This window comes from Schistocerca piceifrons, chromosome 6, assembly GCF_021461385.2.
Source record: "Schistocerca piceifrons isolate TAMUIC-IGC-003096 chromosome 6, iqSchPice1.1, whole genome shotgun sequence".
Lineage (NCBI taxonomy): Eukaryota > Metazoa > Arthropoda > Insecta > Orthoptera > Acrididae > Schistocerca > Schistocerca piceifrons.
In genome coordinates, this window is record NC_060143.1 from 571,459,079 (window position 1) to 571,478,883 (window position 19,805).

Consider the following 19,805-nt stretch of genomic DNA (forward strand, 5'->3'; position numbering starts at 1 on the left):
CATTATTGTCTACATTGTGGTAATGTAAATCATAGTTTATGGAAATTGATTTTTATGATTAACAAAAAATAATGTTTGGGAGTAAATAATGGGTGAGAGATTGTGTGGATTCAAAGATATTGAAAGGAGCCTCTTTCGAGTAAGATAAGCAATTACTTACTTTCCACAGTGTAATGCTTCATTTTGAGTGAATACTTCGTTCACTTTTCCTGTATTGCTGTTGGCTATAATTTCATTATATTACAGGAGTGAAAAGATAAAAAAATTAAAAATGTAGGTTGGCAAATCAACCCAGTGATAGATAGTTCTAAATACCAAACTAGCCAAACTGAGTTTCATGATTAATTTATCTCTATGTTTAATTTCAAACTTTTTATTTCATTTTGTGCATAATTATTGTTATTAGTTTCTGGAATTGGCAGGTCAGTTTTATTTGTTTATTTTGCATTAAATGAGATTATTTCAGATGAAGACTTGAATGGCTTGTTGTAAACAAATTATAAGCTTGTTGAGATATGGTCTGTGTTACGTCTGATTTGGTGTGTTTATGTCATTGATTAATATGCAAAATAAAATGTAATGAGTCTGTAAATGGAGGATATCTTCTTACCTCCATTTTTATATGATAGGAAGTAACCAAAACTTAATTACTACTCCCGAAAAAGTAAAGTTATGTAATTGATTTTTTGCATGCACTTGTCTGCACACTGTACATGCAAGCACATTGATATTTGCAAACCCCAGTACCATAGGACACTGCTAGAGGAGTAAAATAAAATGCTGCAGCTCATTGATAAAGTAATCATGTGGCAGTGGATATTGAATGTATACATAAAAGGATTTTGTACCTGACAGTGATTCAGATTCCCCACCTAGCATGGACATAGACATGTCTAGGTACTAAGGCTATGAGTGGGGCTGTGGGCCACAGTCATAAGTGGAGCTGCCACTGGGATACATTTGGCCCAGGTTCATGGTGTTGCTCACTCCTTGCTGAGTTTGTAGCTGTTCATATTGCACCACTGCACAGCCAAGTTGACTTAGTGTGTTTCCTGTCAAGTGACTAATTTTGAACTGTCGTATTAATAAACGATTTATTGCAGCAAAATAGCCATTATAGTTATACATTAGATTACAATCATTTGAGAGTGAATTACAAGGATGTATTAAGTGTCTGCATAATTCTTTGTAGATTACATTCAGTGCAGGTATTATAACAGATTATCATTTGAACCATTTATTGCATAGTCTCTAATTGATCTGGTCGTCTTGTTGCATATTTCTATATGGTATCTCTCACAAGACTGTCCACATAGTGTACACTTGCAGAGGTTTGACGGTTCATGGTATGTTGTATTTGCACACATTTCATGGTGGAATCCGTGTACTGCGAGTCTTGTAAGTACGTGTCTCATCTCAAAATTTGCTGCTGTCCAAGTGCGGTCGGTCATGGCACCGGATCCATAGAATTCCGTTGGTACTTCCTCTCTTTTCTTGAGTAGTGATCTTAGTAGGTTCTCCGATGCTGATGTGTTGGGAAGTAAGAACATTGTCCTTAGATCCTCGATGAGGAAAGATTCTCGGGCGAGAAGGTAGACTAATCTTGATCTTGTGGTTTTTGCTACCCCTAATGCTCTTTTGATATATGTTGCTTTTACTCTTTCCAATGTTTCTAAGTTCTTTTCATTTAGGTGTATCCATATGATTTCTATCCCATAAGCCAGTATCAGTATTATTTTTGATTTGAAGAGTGCCATAGCTGTGTCTAGATTTAGTGTTCTGATGGAACTTATTTCGTTTATTGCTCTGATGGCCTGTGTCACTTCCTCTGTTGTGTGTTTAGTGAAGCACTTTGCGGATTGCTGTGCTGACTTTGCTATGTCCCAGACTTGTTAGTGCTTCATTCACTTCATGAACTCAGTCTGTCATGGGCATATAGGAATGTGTGTTCATTTCCGTGTGGTTTTGTGCACCTGCTGGAGCATGTGACAATAATACTTTCTACCTACATCATAGAGGGTAGAAAAAAAGGGCAGGATTGTTTGACCTAAGGGAAAGTGACACAGAAATGCTGAAGAAACTGAACTGGCATACTCTTGAAGATAAACATAAACTATCTTAAGAAAGCCTATTTACAAAGTTTCAAGAACTGGCTTTAAATGACAACTCCAGAAATATACTACAACTGCAGCTACACATTGCTCCTGTAGGACTGTGAGGATACAGATAGATTACTTGCAGCACACATGGAGGCATTTAAATAATATTTCTTCCCAGGCTCTATGGTACAAAGGGATATACCCACTGACATGCACTTCAGAGTGGCTTGCACAGTATGGACGTAGATGTGGATATGGCAGTGAAGTTTTTAATGATGGAGTCCTTGCATAAAAATTTCTCAGTTCACTTGCCACGTCAGATTCAGATAAAATTTCAAGCTTTCAGTGATATGCACCAACATCTTTGTCACAGGATGAAACTGAATGTTGTGAACTCTCAGTGTTCCCTCTTTTACACCCACATAATAGCATCCAATTGGCTGGATTACGTCATGATGGTGCGTAAAGAGGTGGTGTGCTCTAGGTCCATAGATTTTGCTTGCACTCTCTATTTAGCATTGGCTGCAGCACCATTCATTACATCAGGTAGTGAACTGCAAGAAGTAGTCTTCTGTGTTTTTTCCTCATCAAGTGCACACTTCCATGCATTGCTAAGTGCATAGCCAGTGTCTCTATTGAAGTTGTTTTCACAAAGTCCCAATAGTTCAAAGCATAAACAAGTATTCAAACAAAATCTTGTGCTTATTTAACACGCTGTGCTCCACCACCATTGATTTATCCAAATGCTTGTGTTTCAGGTGGCATTGATGCTCACTGCAATGATCAGCAACCATCCGTATAGACTAGCCCATGTAACTGTTGCCACACTTGCATATTCGCGGCACTCTCAGGCCCATTTTACCTTTAATGGGTCGTAACATTTCTTTAATTTTTCTGGGGGTACCAGAAGACCGGTCTGATTCCTTGCCTGTTTAGGACTCTACCTATCTCGCTAATTGTTGCACCATAAAATGGAATCTGCACTGTGTGTCGGTCCTCTTGGCTTGTTTGAATCGCATTGCTTCTCAGTTTTCTCAACAGCTTTGATCTATCATCATAGACAAAACACCTATTTCTTCTAAACGCCATCTTCAGATGCTTAATCTCAGAACTAAGGTGGTCCATGTCCAAAATAGTTCTGGCTCTGTGTACTAAGGTGTTCAACATAGCACTTTTCTGACATAGATGGTGAAAGTTACACACGTTGAGATATGGATCTGTATGTGTTGGTTTTCCTTCACAGAATGGCTGAGTCATTAATCTGATTTCCATTTAACACACACATCTAGGAAAGATAACTTGCCATCCTTCTCCACCTCCACCGTAAATCTTATGCTGGGGTGTATGCCACACAAATGATCAATGAACTGATACAGTGCTTCACTGCCATGCAGCCAAATTAAAAATGTGTCATCAGAATATCTGAAGAGCACTATTCAACACTCTTTCTTCACAACTTTCCATGAAAAAGTTAGCTATGGCTGGAGACTATGGCTAACACATGGCTGCTTCATCAGTCATTTCATAATAATTTCCACTGTACAAAAAGTATGTGGTTTTCCAAGTGTGCCAAAATAATTTAAAAAATTCTGGGGAGAAATGAATGTCAATTTGTGTGTTGATGTAGATAATTAGTTTTCCATATTTTAAAGGAAGAAGCAGTGCGACAATCCTCACTGAGTTGGTGGAAGTGTGGGCAACAATGCACCATCTCATGACACAGTAGTTAGATGTTGCAGATGCATCTAGACTGACTGTAGAATGGTGGCCCATAGTCATGCTGCAAAAGTGAAGTTTGAAGGTCCTTTGACTAAACTAGCTTCTGTTCTCAAGGAGTTTGTTATTTATCTTATATTTTGACTTCCAAAATCCATTTTATTCAGCCAGCTACCACACACACACTTGTGTTGATGCCAATATGCTCCCATTGACTGGATGATGCTGGTTTGCTTGAAACCGCTTTTACAAAAATTTCTGAACCAAACACAAAACGCTGAAATGTCCAGGATGTTATAAGAACAATATGAGAAAAATAAATTGCCACTCACTCAATAGAGGAGGCGTCAAGTCGCAGACAGACATTGAAAAGACTACTAAACTTTCAGGAGTCAGATAAAAAAGTCCTTCTTCAGAAACAAAAAATGTACACACACTCACACAAGTACACAACTCAAACACAAATGGATGCCATCTATGGCAACTAGGCAATCGAGCCCAAGTAGCAATAGATGGTAGGGGTATGTATGTGAGGGAGGGGGGGGGGGGGTGTTTATTCTGCTTCTTCAAACTTTTTTGTCTGAAAATGCCTCATTTATGTGGTGAGTATCAATCCCTTCTCTTCATGTTGTTGAAGCAAATATGATGCCTTCCACCTAGCTATATGCTATTAGAAAGTTCTCTACACAGTAGGACTTCAGCTGTTTGCATCTAGCCACCAAAGCTCTTGCAGACTGATTAAGCTGTAAGTGTTAAGCATACTTGCTTGGTTTTTGAAACTTTATTCCTCTGTGAGATCTGCAGCATCCTCCTGAGACAGCAGAAATGAAAACTGTTCTGTCTGTGTTATTATATCATGATGGTTGTCTGACTTTCACTGTGATAAAGAAGCAGACTGGTTATACAAGCCTCAAACTTTGTTATTTTGATGTGGGGAGATCATGTCCACAGTAGATCAGGAGGCTCTGGAGCCGTATAGTGATTCTGCATATATATTGAAGACAGGAGTGTGCAAGCACATCAAAAAGACCCGTGCAAAAACCTTTCCAGTAATTGTTTGGTGGAAAATACCTTCATCTGCCTTTGCAGTTACTGCAGTCCTCCTTTCACTTATAAAATATGACAATTTTAACATCGCATAGGGTGAGTGGAATGTATCCCTCTTCCAACCAGAGGCAAAGAAGTGCATTCAGATATTGAAGTGGAGCAGATTTTCTACTTTTTAAGTTTCCCCTAAAAATATTCATTAATTATCCTATGAAGGCAACATTTAGAATGAAATAAAATATTTACAGTTGATGGTAACACAGTTTACAGCTGATGGTAACACAGTGCTCTTGCAAAAAATTGCATAGAGGTAAAGCAGGTCATAATTTTTCACAAGTAGGCTTTTCATGTCCTACTGGCTGTAATCACATTTATAGTAGTTCTACTCTCAGAGGAATGACCAAACAAATTCACAACATTTGTACAGAACAGATAAATATCATCGTATAATCATAGATTCTTCAGATGGCAGTTCAAGTATTACAGTGTTGTTGTGCTTATGTCACAGGACATTTAACCTTTAATGTTGCATGTTACTAATAGTAAAACAGTAAGTTTTTGTAAAATGTGAAACATGTCCTTCATGGCATAAGAGAAGGATGATTTGAATTCTATCTTTGAATCTTCACCAAAAATGTACAGGAAGTCCTATATTCACTATAAAAATGTTTAGCAAGTAGCAATGTAAAGCATGCTATAAGATCTTACATTGAGTTACATTAGTCCTATGCCTCTTGTTTTAAGGACCAGTCAAATTCGAATGAGACAAATGGAAAATAATAAGTAAACTGTTTATTATTTCAAAAGTTATCATGATGGTGTCCTCTTGGGTAAAATATTCCGGAGGTAAAATAGTCCCCCATTCGGATCTCTGGGCGGGGACTACTCGAGAGGATGTCATTATCAGGAGAAAGATAACTGACGTTCTACAGATCCCTTAATCGGGCAGGTAGGTTAGAAAATTTAAAAAAGTAAATGGATAGGTTAAAGTTAGATATAGTGGGAATTAGTGAAGTTCGGTGGCAGGAGGAACAAGACTTTTGGTCAGGCGAATACAGGGTTATAAATACAAAGACAAATAGGGGTAATGCAGGAGTAGGTTTAATAATGAATAAAAAAATAGGAATGCGGGTAAGCTACTACAAACAGCATAGTGAATGCATTATTGTGGCCAAGATAGACACGAAACCCACACCTACTACAGTAGTACAAGTTTATATGCCAACTAGCTCTGCAGATGTCAATGAAATTGAAGAAATGTATGAGGAAATAAAATAAATTATTCAGATAGTGAAGGGAGACGAAAATTTAATAGTCATGGGTGACTGGAGTTCGGTAGTAGGAAAAGGGAGAGAAGGAAATGTAGTAGGTGAATATGGATTGGGGGTAAGAAATGAAAGAGGAAGCCGCCTGGTAGAATTTTGCACAGAGCACAACTTAATCATAGCTAACACTTGGTTCAAGAATCATAAAAGAAGGTTGTATACATGGAAGAAGCCTGGAGATACTGAGAGATTTCAGAGAGATTATATAATGGTAAGACAGAGATTTAGGAACCAAGTTTTAAATTGTAAGACATTTCCAGGGGCAGATGTGGACTCTGACCACAATCTATTGGTTATGAACTGTAGATTAAAACTGAAGAAACTGCAAAAAGGTGGGAATTTAAGGCGATGGGACCTGGATAAACTGACTAAACCAGAGGTTGTACAGAGTTTCAGGGAGAGCGTAAGGGAACAAATGGCAGGAATGGGGGAAATAAATACAGTAGAAGAAGAATGGGTAGCTTTGAGGGATGAAGTAGTGAAGGCAGTAGAGGATCATGTAGGTAAAAAGACGAGGGCTAGTAGAAATCCTTGAGTAACAGAAGAAATATTGAATTTAATTGATGAAAGGAGAAAATATAAAAATGCAATAAATGAAGCAGACAAAAAGGTATACAGACGTCTCAAAAATGAGATCGACAGGAAGTGCAAAATGGCTAAGCAGGGATGGCTAGAGGACAAATGTAAGGATGTAGAGGCTTATCTCACTAGGGGTAAGATAGATGTAAGATAGATACTGCCTACAGAAAAATTAAAGAGACCTGTGGAGAAAAGAGAACCACTTGTATGAATATTAAGAGCTTACATGGAAACCCAGTTGTAAGCAAAGAAGGGAAAGCAGAAAGGTGGAAGGAGTATATAGAGGATCTATACAAGGGCGATGTACTTGAGGACAATATTATGGAAATGGAAGAGGATGTAGATGAAGATGAAATGGGAGATATGATACTGCGTGAAGAGTTTGACAGAGCACTGAAAGACACTGAAAGACCTGAGTCGAAACAAGGCCCCAGGAGTAGACAACATTCCCTTGGAACTACTGACGGCCTTGGGAGAGCCAGACCTGACAAAACTCAACCATCTGGTGAGCACGATGTATGAGACAGGCGAAATACCCTCAGACTTCAAGAAGAATGTAATAATTCCAATCCCAAAGAAAGAAGGTGATGACAGATGTGAAAATTACCGAACTGTCACTTTAATAAGTCACGGCTGCAAAATACTAACTCGAATTCTCTACAGACGAATGGAAAAACTAGTAGAAGCTGACCTAGGGGAAGATCAGTTTGGATTCCGTAGAAATATTGGAACACATGAGGCAATACTGACCCTACGACCTATCTTAGAAGCTAGATTACGGAAAGGCAAACCTACGTTTCTAGCATTTGTAGACTTAGAGAAAGCTTTTGACAATGTTGACTGGAATACTCTCTTTCAAATTCTGAAGGTGGCAGGGGTAAAATATAGGGATCGAAAGGCTATTTACAATTTGTACAGAAACCAGATGGCAGTTATAAGAGTCGAGGGACATGAAAGGGAAGCAGTGGTTGGGAAGGGAGTGAGACAGGGTTGTAGCCTATCCCTGATGTTATTCAATCTGTATATTGAGCAAGCAGTGAAGGAAACAAAAGAAAAATTCGGAGTAGGTATTAAAATCCATGGAGAAGAAATAAAAACTTTGAGGTTCGCCGATGACATTGTAAATCTGTCAGAAACAGCAAAGGATTTGGAAGAGCAGTTGAATGGAATGGATAGTGTCTTGAAAGGAGGATATAAGATGAACATCAACAAAAGCAAAATGAGGATAATGGAATGTAGTCGAATTAAGTCGGGAGATGCTGAGGGTATTAGATTAGGAAATGAGACACTTAAAGTAGTAAAGGAGTTTTGCTATTTGAGGAGCAAAATAACTGATGATGGTTGAAGGAGAGAGGATATAAAATGTAGACTGGAATGGGAAGGAAAGCGTTTCTGAAGAAGAGAAATTTGTTAACATCGAGTATAGATTTAAGTGTCAGGAAGTTGTTTCTGAAAGTATTTGTATGGAGTGTAGCCATGTAAGGAAGTGAAACATGGACAATAAATAGTTTAGACAAGAAGAGAATAGAAGCTTTCAAAATGTGGTGTTACAGACGAATGCTGAAGATTAGATGGGTAGATCATATAACTAATGAGGAGGTATTGAATAGGATTGAGGAGAAGAGAAGTTTGTGGCGTAACTTGACTAGAAGAAGGGATCAGTATGTAGGACATGTTCTGAGACATCAAGGGATCACCAATTTAGTATTGGAGGGCAGTGTGGAGGGTAAAAATTGTAGAGGGAGACAAAGGGATTAACACACCAAGCAGATTCAGAAGGATGTAGGTTGCAGTAGGTACTGGGAGATGAAGAAGCTTGCACAGGATTGAGTAGCATGGAGAGCTGCATTAAACCAGTCTCAGGACTGAAGACCACAACAAAATCATCACAATTGTTAAGACATTTACCTCACTGTGAGACAAGCTGGTCAATAGCTTCATGAAAAATGTTTGCACTTCTCTACAGAACCATGACTGTACCCAGAACCATGGCTGTACCCAGGTTGGCACCTTTTCATGTGAAGCATTGTAGCATAGTCAAAACAACCTTGGCATCATATGAGTGGGCAGTATCATGCAACTGAATGATGCCATCCATCAACTTTCCTGATCATTTGGACTATATGGGGTGCTTCAATTTTTGGAAATTGTCCATGTACATGTACATTGTTCATGTACAAATATTGTGACACTGTGAACCAGAAAGTCAATGAGCAGCAGGCCCTTGCAGTCAAAGGAGGAGGAGCTTATGTGACCTATTGTTTCAACTATACTTGAGAAGTTTTGCTGGGCAGCTCTTACACATCCTCCATACAGTCCTGATCTCTCCTCATGTGATTTCCATATTTTTGGAGCCCTGAAGAAAGACATTCGTGGTTATTGATTTGCATTGGATGAAGAGATGTGCACCTGAGTAAAATCATGGTTACATAGGCAACTACAGGCATTTTATCCAGGAAGGTATTGACTGGTTGCCTCACAGTGGGGTAAATGTATTGACAGTTATGGTGATTACTTTTAAAATAATAAACAGTTCACTTACTTTTTTTCCACTTGTCTTGTTTACATTTGATTACCCCTTATACATAAGCAGATCACAATTTCTGAAATAGGGAGAGGTTGGAAGTGACATCAGAGCTTAATGATGAAACCATATAGTGACACAGATCATGTAATAGGATTGGGGAAGGAAATTGGCTGAGTCATTTTGATGCAGATTATCCGCACATTAGCCACAAGGAATTTAGGAATGGCTAGTTGGGAATTTGAACCACCATCCTGATGAATCTGAATCCAATGTTGTACCACTGCACCACTTCACTCAGTCTAGAATAGCAGTAGTTATTCTGATGCTGCAATTCACTGGACCTTTTATAGCAGAGTAACTTTAAATGTTGCATAAGTAACAATGTGTATGGCAGATGAGAAATGTTCAATTACAGGTCACCACAAGTGGAACATAGAAAGCAGGAGTGATATAAACTTTAGCTGATGGAGGGGAATAATAATTAAAAAATCTGGATCAAGAGGGATGTAACACAGCTCGGGCACATACGCGTAACAGCTTATAATAATAAATATTTTGTGTACACAGAGAGTACAGTATCCTATTATTCTTATATTTACAACCAGATAGTAGCAACTTAAATTCTGAAACTGGCAACCTGTCATCATTATTTGCATGTATGTACCAAAGTGATGTATTCCTGCACATATTGTTTAATAGTATGACAGATGATATTTTTTATTTTTCCGTTTGTCTTCTTAGTTTTCTTATTTGCAACCTGCTTCTTAAGGAGTAGGGGGAATGATGTGTGTGTGTGTGTGTGTGTGTGTGTGTGTGTGTGTGTGTGTGTGTGTGTGCGCGCGCGTGTGCAAGATTAATTTTATCTGTAAATTTTTGTAAGGGGTACATAATTTTTGTGCATTAAAAAGTTGTGTATTTTCTACTCCATTGAGTTATTTTCTGTGTTTTGCCATGATTGTATTTGTAATGTGAGTAGTATTTATTGTATTGATGTTTCATTGTGTGAATTGAAGTACCGCAAGTCATTTGTTCTGAAGTAAAGGAAGTGCTGAAATTCATACTATTTGTAGGGATGTAGCTTTATCCTGTTTTTCTATATATTGCAGGTGAGCAAGAGGCGCATTTATGTGGATTTGCCAGAACCTTTACGTGGTCAAGTTCTGAACACCACAACTCCAGGATCAAGCAGCAGCAGCGTTGGAATAATAATCTCTCTTATTGTCCTTCCCTTCACCCTTGCTCTGTGCAGACTTCAGTAAATCATTTATAGGCACTGCTGAACTGTTTAAGGATTTCCAGTAAAAGGTCCTTTGAGTCAATGTTATTTTAAAAATTTTCTGCTCGAATGTTGCTTCTTGCTGAATTCTTGGTAATATGTGAACCAATTGTTATGGATAGTATTAAATATATCCCATGATTGAGATCAAACCTTTTTTGTGTGAAGCCAAAAGTGTAATATTTACAGTCATTAATGCAATTCCTCTATGATTAGAGCTTATAGTAAGTATGTTAGAAGTATTTGTAGTATAAACATTCCCCTCATATCAATTTAAATGGTTTTTGTAGTTTTGTTATGAAAAAGAATGAGGCAAAGATTTTTGTATCTGTGATCTGAGAATCTTTTATGTTAATCAGTGTCCAGTGCAGATGAGTTTGTCTATTATGTAAATTGTTTTACCAAGAGCCTGTTCACCTAAAGTGAAAAAGAAGAGAGAATGAGTCAGCATCAATCATCAGCACTAATTACATTAGAGCATCAAATGTATAATAAATAACTTCAATATGTTTGGCTAATTTACTACTACCATTATCTATACCTGTTTCATTGGATGAAACTTGCTATCCCTGTTTGCCATATTTGAGATTGCTGTTGCTTGGTTCTCTTATTTCCTGTACAAAAATAAGGGCTTTACATCAGCAATATAGATAAGAAAATGTTTTGTTTTCTTTGTGTCTGCAAGTTTGAAATGTTGAGAGCAAATAATGTAGATAAGCTATACCTAGATATGCTTTCAGCTGTATTCATAAATATGTTGTGAGAGGAAATTTAAGCTTTGTACTGACTGCACAAAGTGCAAAATACTCCTATTGCAGAGTTTACCAAACTTGACACAGACCTCATACACTGTAAGATTTGGACTGCACAACAGTAGAATGTGGCAAAATTATATTTGCAAAGTAGAAATATGTTAATTTCTCATAATATTCATCATATCCCATGCTTCTGAAAGAGTTACTAACCACAGTACATAGAAATCAGTGTAAAAGAAAATGGTTATATGTTGTAACAGATCATTTTTGTGGCCAGTAATTGTTCTCTGTATATAAATAAATATTTTCAGTTCTCTCTACATTTTACTTGTGTATTTAATTCTTTTTATTTTGGCCCTGAAATCTTAAATCATTTAATATTTCTCTCTTTAAAAAATCTTTATTAAAGTGTAATATGAGATGATTTTTTTTAAAGCAGCATAGCTTTATAGAGACCAGAAGAAATGAAAGCTTGGGTCTTTATAAAAGTATGAAACAATTTAATGAACAATATGAAGCTGCTATACAGTCTGGAAAGAATGCTTTGGATTGGACAGTTTTTACTGTAAAAATATTTAATAAATTTTAAGTGCAGCCAGATGTATAAAAATATCAGTAATGTAACAATATAGTGAATGTTTTCATTTTATTCATCAGAGGTACTTCTTAACAACAGCAAAATTCATCAGTTTACTAATTTAGACATGTAACAGACATATGATGTCCAACCGTAGCCACCATTGCACAGAAAATAGGGAAAAAGAGACCATGAAGTGTAAGTTCAGTGTTATATGTGTCACATCTAATGTTTGTACTCATTGTATCTACATTGCATTGGCAGGAGAGGCTTGTTCTGCTAATAAGTCTAAGCTGATTTCTAAATCAAGTATGACAGAATTTGTGTGAATTCAGATATCGAGAATGGCTCTCTAGATAAATTATTTGCAATGGGGTAATAGGAAAATGTGTGATTTGACACATTGTTAGTGTAACCTGTTCTCATAACACTAAAAAGAAATAACATTGGTACCTTAATCTGCAGGTGTATTTTGATGTGCTCTTCATTAACAAAGGAATTAACATCCCTAATCACAATATTTCTCTTTAAAATGATGTGAAGTATTTATGTTCATTTCCCAATATTGGTAAGATAGGCCTATGCAAATGTTTTTAACAAGGATTTTTAATAATAACAGTACGCAATAGCTAAACTTCACAATCAAAGGATTCAGTGATACAATTATGATGCTAAAATTAATGAACTGAGTACTTACTGATACTTTTTTCAATATGCCAAACAGCATCTCACAACATTTAATGTCACAGAAATTAATTTGAGATGAGAAAAAAATCACTTAAGTTATTGTGAGCTTCATACACATCAACATAGCTCTACAAATCACAATTCTAATTTCTTTTTGTTATTCCAGAAACATAACTTAGTTTATTATTGTTATACAAACATGGTATTCAGTATAAAGAATTCCTTTTCACAATATTGCTGTGTTGCTTGTATCGGTGTGTAAATACCAGCTTGGTATGCTGACAGGTTGATACATAAGCAGAGGTCCAGAGAAGTATTTTTCTACAAATAGGACAATATGTGTGATAACAAGTGTCCCAAATGAGCATTTAAATCATACAGTTTTTGGCAATGCTGTACAGTAGCTGCTCCATAATTAAATGTAGGCTCTAAGTACTTGGTTCAAAATTTTTCCTTTTACCATATAACAATACTGATTTAAAGCATCGAGTTTTTGTCTGTATCAAAACCACTCTTTCTTGTCCTTGAAAACAACTGTAATGTTTTAGTTCAAATTTTTCTCGTTTCTGTATGTGAAGAATCAGGTGATGGCTTTAACTTAGCTGGCAAAGATTAGAAACAAAAGAGAGCAGTTGTAAGGAAATCAGAAGTATTAGCCCATAATCTTCTGCCATTTGAGAAGAGATTTACTGGATTTTGATTTTTATCAACATTGTCAGCTGATCAAGAACAGGAAAGTAACTTTAAACTCAACTTTTCCTATTACAACTTTTGCAACAAATTGGCTTTTTGTGTGCTTATGTACTTAATCCTTTGCTACATGTAGTCATTGTTAATAAGTGATCTGTTATTTATTTGTGTGTGTAACACGTGGCAATTTTAATCTAATTTTCTTTGGGCATCATGTGGCTTTGTTAGATATTTACTACCACAAGCAAATGTTACAATTTAAATACATGCTGTGGCATCACAGAATATAAATCAGATAATTAATAAAAACAACATAAAGGCAGGTGACCAATTGGACAAAATTATTTTCTACATTCAACAGGTGGAAATACACCAACTATGCTTGGAATGACATCTTGAGCATTGAAGCTACTCAGATTGTTCATTCTTTCTAACAACTTCCATGTTAAATCAGACATGATAGTGTTGTTCTTGTATTATAAAAGGTAAACTGAACAACAATTGTCTTTCGATAGAAAATGTACTGTACATACTATGGTTTGTGCTAAATATCAGCATGATTAAAATATGACAAAAATATATTAATTGCATGCAACTTTTTTTAGAGCCAAAGAGAAATTTTTCTACATTTTTTAATGTACTAAATATGTTTGTTTATCAACGACCAGAGTTTTACTGTGTTTTCCCTTTTAGGTTTGAAGAAACAGCCACTTGTTGTTTTGTTCTGGGTGGCTGTATTATCTGCAGATTTATACTGTACTTTCTTGTTTGGTGAAAAATGTGCGCGCTTATAAATTCTCTCTTAACTCGTGATGCAATGTGCCCTACAGCATTGTGGCTATCTTATAGAATATGTGTGTTTCTGACTTCTATTGTTGTTGCTGATGTTTATTGTAATATTAAAGAAAATGTGATACTGAGTCTGTGTAAAAGCTATTTGTCAGAATCTATAGTCATAGACAAAAATATAGTAAAGTATTACGCAACAGATTCTGTTAACTTTGTATGTTGTAGATTTGTCAGTGTGGTGTCTTTTTGCAATAAAACATCCTAATTTGTGTAAAAACTTCAAACTGTTTCATAAAAGTTATGGTAACCTACAAGAAGTATATTCTGGATTTACTGTTACTTCTGCATACCTGTTTGTCAAATTATTGGGCTTACATTAGTATATGAGTGCATTCAGAATGTTTGCTGACATTAATTGATTTTTTCTTAAAACTGATGACTCCTGATTCAGTAATTGAAAGTTTCACAGTAAACAAGTGAAAGTAAGTTACATTTCAGCTCATGTAATACCTGTTTTTCTTTCATCTGCCATGTACTTCACACTAACTTCTCGGCTTGTGTTGTGGACATCCAGGTACTTTACAAGTGATAGTGGTTCAGGGCTGAACTCAACAGGAGAATTACATTCAAGTTCTCCCATCAGTGGTTCATAGTTTATATTTAGTTATGAAAGAAAGAACCAAAAAAATATTAACACCTGACTAGAATTTTTTCATTGCTTCATGAACAATAAGATTTGGTGTTTAATGCTGTAATAACACTGTCCTTCAAAAACCAGAGTCTGTTGAGGTAAATTTGTGGCATTCAGCCACATATCATATTGAGCAACAGAGAAAACAAGAAGTGTGGCAGAAATAGATCACGGTTGTAATGCTGAAGCCAACAAATAAGTCCAAGAACAATCCTAGAAGAAATTAAATAAATAATTAACTGAATGCATCCTAAGAACAGAAGGAGCTGTGAGCAGAATATGCTATATAAGGAAAAACTTTGAAAACACTGAAAACATTTTTGATATCAGTACTGAAAAATAAAGATGACACCTGGAGAACTTGCTCATTCTGGTTATGTTGAAGCAAAATACTTGTATTGGGTATGTAAGAATACTTATTCAAAAGGTTTCAAATTAATTGGCATTCTATCAGGACTTGTAATACTTCTGCAATAAAAAACAGTCATTCAAAACACATGGTGTGGGCTACCATGCTTTTGTTATACGGTTTGTTTTTCTTCATGTCACTAGCAGTCTATGAAATGCTTCATAAGATTGTAAATGGAAGAACTAGTTCTATTAGCATTATTTTAAGAATTATGTAGCCAGGACAGACATTTTATCTTCTGTTATTGTGAAAAATCAACTTCAAAGACTAAAGTAAATCATGGTAATATGGGATCAGAAGTTAACTTAATCTTTTGAATGTTGTGAAATCATGGTAACTAGTTGTTTATGTCAGATGCACTATTTTTAATATGTGTTAAAATTATCTAATAAATAATAATAATGGATATGTCTGCATTTTTCTTAGACTGCACTATACTATAGCTTTTATCATTATAGTAATATCATAAATTAAGAGACTGGTGTAAATCACAGTTCTCACTTCAAGTACTCGATGCAACTACCTGAAAAGATATGTACTTGACCCAATTTGGTCAGTGGTGTGATGTATAAAGTGCTATTTGATGGAATTATAATAAATATTTGATACAAAATCTCCTTTTACTTATGAAATACCTGTAACCATTATCAACTCACTTTATTTTAAGTATACTAATTATTGTGACTTGGCAAGACAGCCAAGTCACTACGAGGTGAAGCTGAAAGGCACGTGCTTAAGCTCACACAGGCTGGTGCGAGGTCTGGAACAGTTAAGGGAATTAATAGTAGCAAATAAAGTACGTAGTTGATGTAATACTTAACTTTAATCCATAATTGGAGAACATCGCTCTTGTTGATACATCAATAATAATCTCGATATAAACTGGTAATGACGCCTTGCTAGGTCGTAGCAAATGACATAGCTGAAGGCTATGCTAACTATTGTCTCGGCAAATGAGAGCGTATTTGTCAGTGTGGCATCGCTAGCAAAGTCGGCTGTACAACTGGGGCGAGTGCTAGGAAGTCTCTTTAGACCTGCCGTGTGGTGGCGCTCGGTCTGCAATCACTGACAGTGGCGACACGCGGGTCCGACATATACTACCGGACCGCGGCCAATTTAAAGGCTACCACCTAGCAAGTGAGGTGTCTGGCAGTGACACCACACTAATAAAAGAACTGATGGATAAAGATATAAGATGAGCATATTGTTAACAAAATTTCTTGTAAGCAAGTGTGTGTGTTAAGACAAAGCCAAGATAACTTTACTGCTTTGCAAATAAAGAACCACTACCTCACATACTAACAAAAAGTTAGAGAGCCTGTACATATAATTATAACAGTTTTGCATTAGTATCTTGATTTCTTACAACTTATTGCTCTGAGCTGTAAATAGAGAACCTGACCTCTTCCTGAGTGATTTTCAGTCCCTCATCATTGTTCCTTTACAACTTGGTGGGATCTGTTCAGCAGTACCTCAGTAATTCATTAGGTACCTAAATCTCATCAGTTGCTGTTACCAGGATTGACTCGCATATTACTCCTTGACTCATGTTCTCAGACTACATTTCCATGTCAGTCTCCATCCTGGAACCTCACTCATATTATTTATATCCAGTTGCAATAAAATTAAATGCTTTTGTTATAATACCAAAAATAATCAAGATGTACTTCATGCATGTATTCAATTTTATTACTGATATTCACTTCATAGTAACATTTTACTTTTGAAGACCGAAACAATAAACTAGTCTGTGGTAATGCCACAGGTACTTGCATGCCACTATCACATGCCAACTTATTATGGGCCATCTGGAGGAATTCTTCCTATCCAATCAACACCTAGAATACCTCGTCTTGTTCAGACTCATTACTGACATGTTCATGATCTGAAATCATTGTAAGGACAGCCTTAACTCTCTCCCCCGTAACCTCAACACCTACTCCCAATTCTACTTCACCTGGTCCTTGCCAGCTCAATGAATCACCTTCCTAGATGTCGATCTCCACCTCTCAGATGATTCCACAAATACTTCTTTTCATATTATAATGGTTAGGGAGAGTGATAATGTGAATTGTTCAGATCTGACATAGTTATAGTAATTCATGTGTAGCCACACCAGAAATAGTAAGTCCAGAAATGCACACAGGTATAGATGTGAGCAGGTTAACAAATATTGTGGCAATTCTGGAACATTGAGTGAAGATTCATTCTTTTGACTTTTGGTGTATGGCTTGATATTTACCTCATCTTCCCAATTATGTACAACAATGGCAGCACAGCTGTGTCAGCTATTCCCTTTTCATGTTGACTTCTTCTCCAAAGAGGTCTTTTTAAAAATGCAAGTCCTCATTGCACTCAAATGTGGAGATTAGGCTGTAGCTCAGTAGGAGAATGAAAACTTGTGACTTCTGCATATTATAACTTTTAATTAACATAATGTCAGCCCCCGGTAGCTGAGTGGTCAGTGCAACAGAATGTCATTCCTAAGGTCCCAGGTTCGATTCCCGGCTGGGTTGAAGATTTTTTCCGCTCAGGGAATGGGTGCTGTGTTGTCCTAATCATCATCATTTCATCCCCATCAATGTGCAAGTTGCCGAAGTGGCGTCAAATCGAAAGACTTGCACCCGGCAAATGGTCTACCCAACAGGAAGCCCTAGTCACACGACATTCACATTAACATAATATTGGGAGAGTGAAAGTACATATGTCTTTACTGCACCAGCTCAAAAGGTGGACAGATACAGAGATTGGTGAAAAAACAATTGAGGTACATAAAAAGAGCTCACTCAGATACAATCATACCTCCGTATGATATCATTGAGGTATGGGGACAGAATGAATAAGAATCATTACAAGTATTTATTTATATGTATAGTCCCCCGCCTACCATCACTGGATGTCAGTATACAATGGTGGTGCATTACAATCTGCACCTTTTTTGTGCTTGAAACTTTTGGCCAGTCAGGGCCCTGTGACCTTTACTTATGGCCAAGTTTACTTCATTTACTCCCAGAATGTGCATTGCATAACATATGTATCTAATTTTGTTTAATGTACACTTTACAAATTATTACTACTATTACTTACAAAACAAATTTTAAGTGTTGTGTCAACAGGTGCATTTGAATTCAGAGTCTGTAATTTGATTATTGGAATGTAACTGCTGCTGTTGTGACATTGTCCAGCTCATGTACCTCACATGATGTATGCTCCACAAGCACTTGAGTTTGTTAACATTGTAGTTAAGCTGAGCTGTCCATGAGTGTGCTACAATTTCATTTATTTACCCAAAGTCAAGAAAAGTGTTCATCCCACTGCTGCAATGTGGTGTGCTGAGGCTTGTCATAGCAGAACCATAGGTGCTGTGGCAAGAAGATTCATCATTCATGGTCCAGGCATTTGTTCCTGTCATAATCCACATGTTTCAATACTTGAACCAGGCTCACACTATAAGCTTCCTGAAGACACTTGAATAGGTTCAAGGTAAGCCTCCAATGCCTTTATTCATTACCATACCCTCTTTGTGGTAGAGCATCTTGTTGATACGCAAGTCCACCAACATTATAAATGTTCATTACTGCCCAGCACTGGCATACATTTCTTTATGGGAATGGCATTATGGGTCTCAAACCCTCACAAAATGTTCGTAGCTCATTTACAGTTATTAGGTCACATATGTAGACCTGGAAAACATATTCAGCTTTACATTGCATCATATACATAGTTTTTACATTTCATTACTGTACAATAATGTACATTTAAAATACATTGACATGCCAGTTTTTCATATTTCATTCTCCATAAATATACATTTTCAAATGGCATTTACATTTCTTTACATAAATATTTTACAAAAATTTACATAAACAGTGTACAGAAAGTATACATACAAGGCAATTAATATTATGTACATTTCTTATGATTTTATGTCATATAACATTTTTCAGTTTATACATTATCATTTTTATGACATTTTGCTCTTGTGCATTACCCTTTTGAATGTTCATTTGTGAAAAATCTGCATTCATAGTATCATCTTACTTTAACAGTACACAGGGTGTCTTTTTTTCAATCTCATTTTCCATTATTGACAAAATAGTTGCATACAACATTATCACTCTGATGCATGAGTTTTGTTTTCATACATCACACCCGACACATGTATCCATCATTGCAGATGCTGAGGAAAGAAAGCTCCATAACATGAAATTGCAATAAGCCTGCATAACTATGTTTAGCTATGCCTCTGACAAGTTTACTAGGATATTTCTACAGGTCTACAGGAAATGTTATGTACAAGAATAAGCAGAAATGAATATGCCTGCACTGTAGTGTACTTACGGCTACCTTCACGTAGTGCAATTTTCCAGTATGATGTCAGAGATACATTATGGTGAGGCACTTAATGTTATGGAATTTTAGAAGTTGTTCTTTGAGATTGTCAGTTTGCATCCTGACAGGCATGATAATGTTATTTATTCCTTGTGCATCGAAGAATGAGGCAGACACTACTGTATGATTTTTTAATGATCAGAATGGGCACATTGTGGATATAAGGATGATTGTATTATTTCCCAGTTTGACATTCTATTGATTTCTTTCCTCACAGCCTTCTTCTTGGCCCATGAAATGGGATAA

General features: G+C 36.4%; 1 protein-coding gene across 1 annotated transcript in view; it reads left to right on the forward strand.

The window, feature by feature from the left end:
• The window catches only part of LOC124802439 (protein FAM151A), a 360,086-nt gene extending 344,306 nt beyond the window's left edge, over positions 1–15,780 (forward strand). Inside the window, exon 5 of the mRNA XM_047263223.1 lies at positions 10,400–15,780. Within this exon, the coding sequence (XP_047119179.1) occupies positions 10,400–10,552 (153 nt within the window). The 3' untranslated portion in view covers positions 10,553–15,780. The remainder of the gene's footprint in view (positions 1–10,399) is intronic.
• Positions 15,781–19,805: the final 4,025 nt, after the last annotated feature.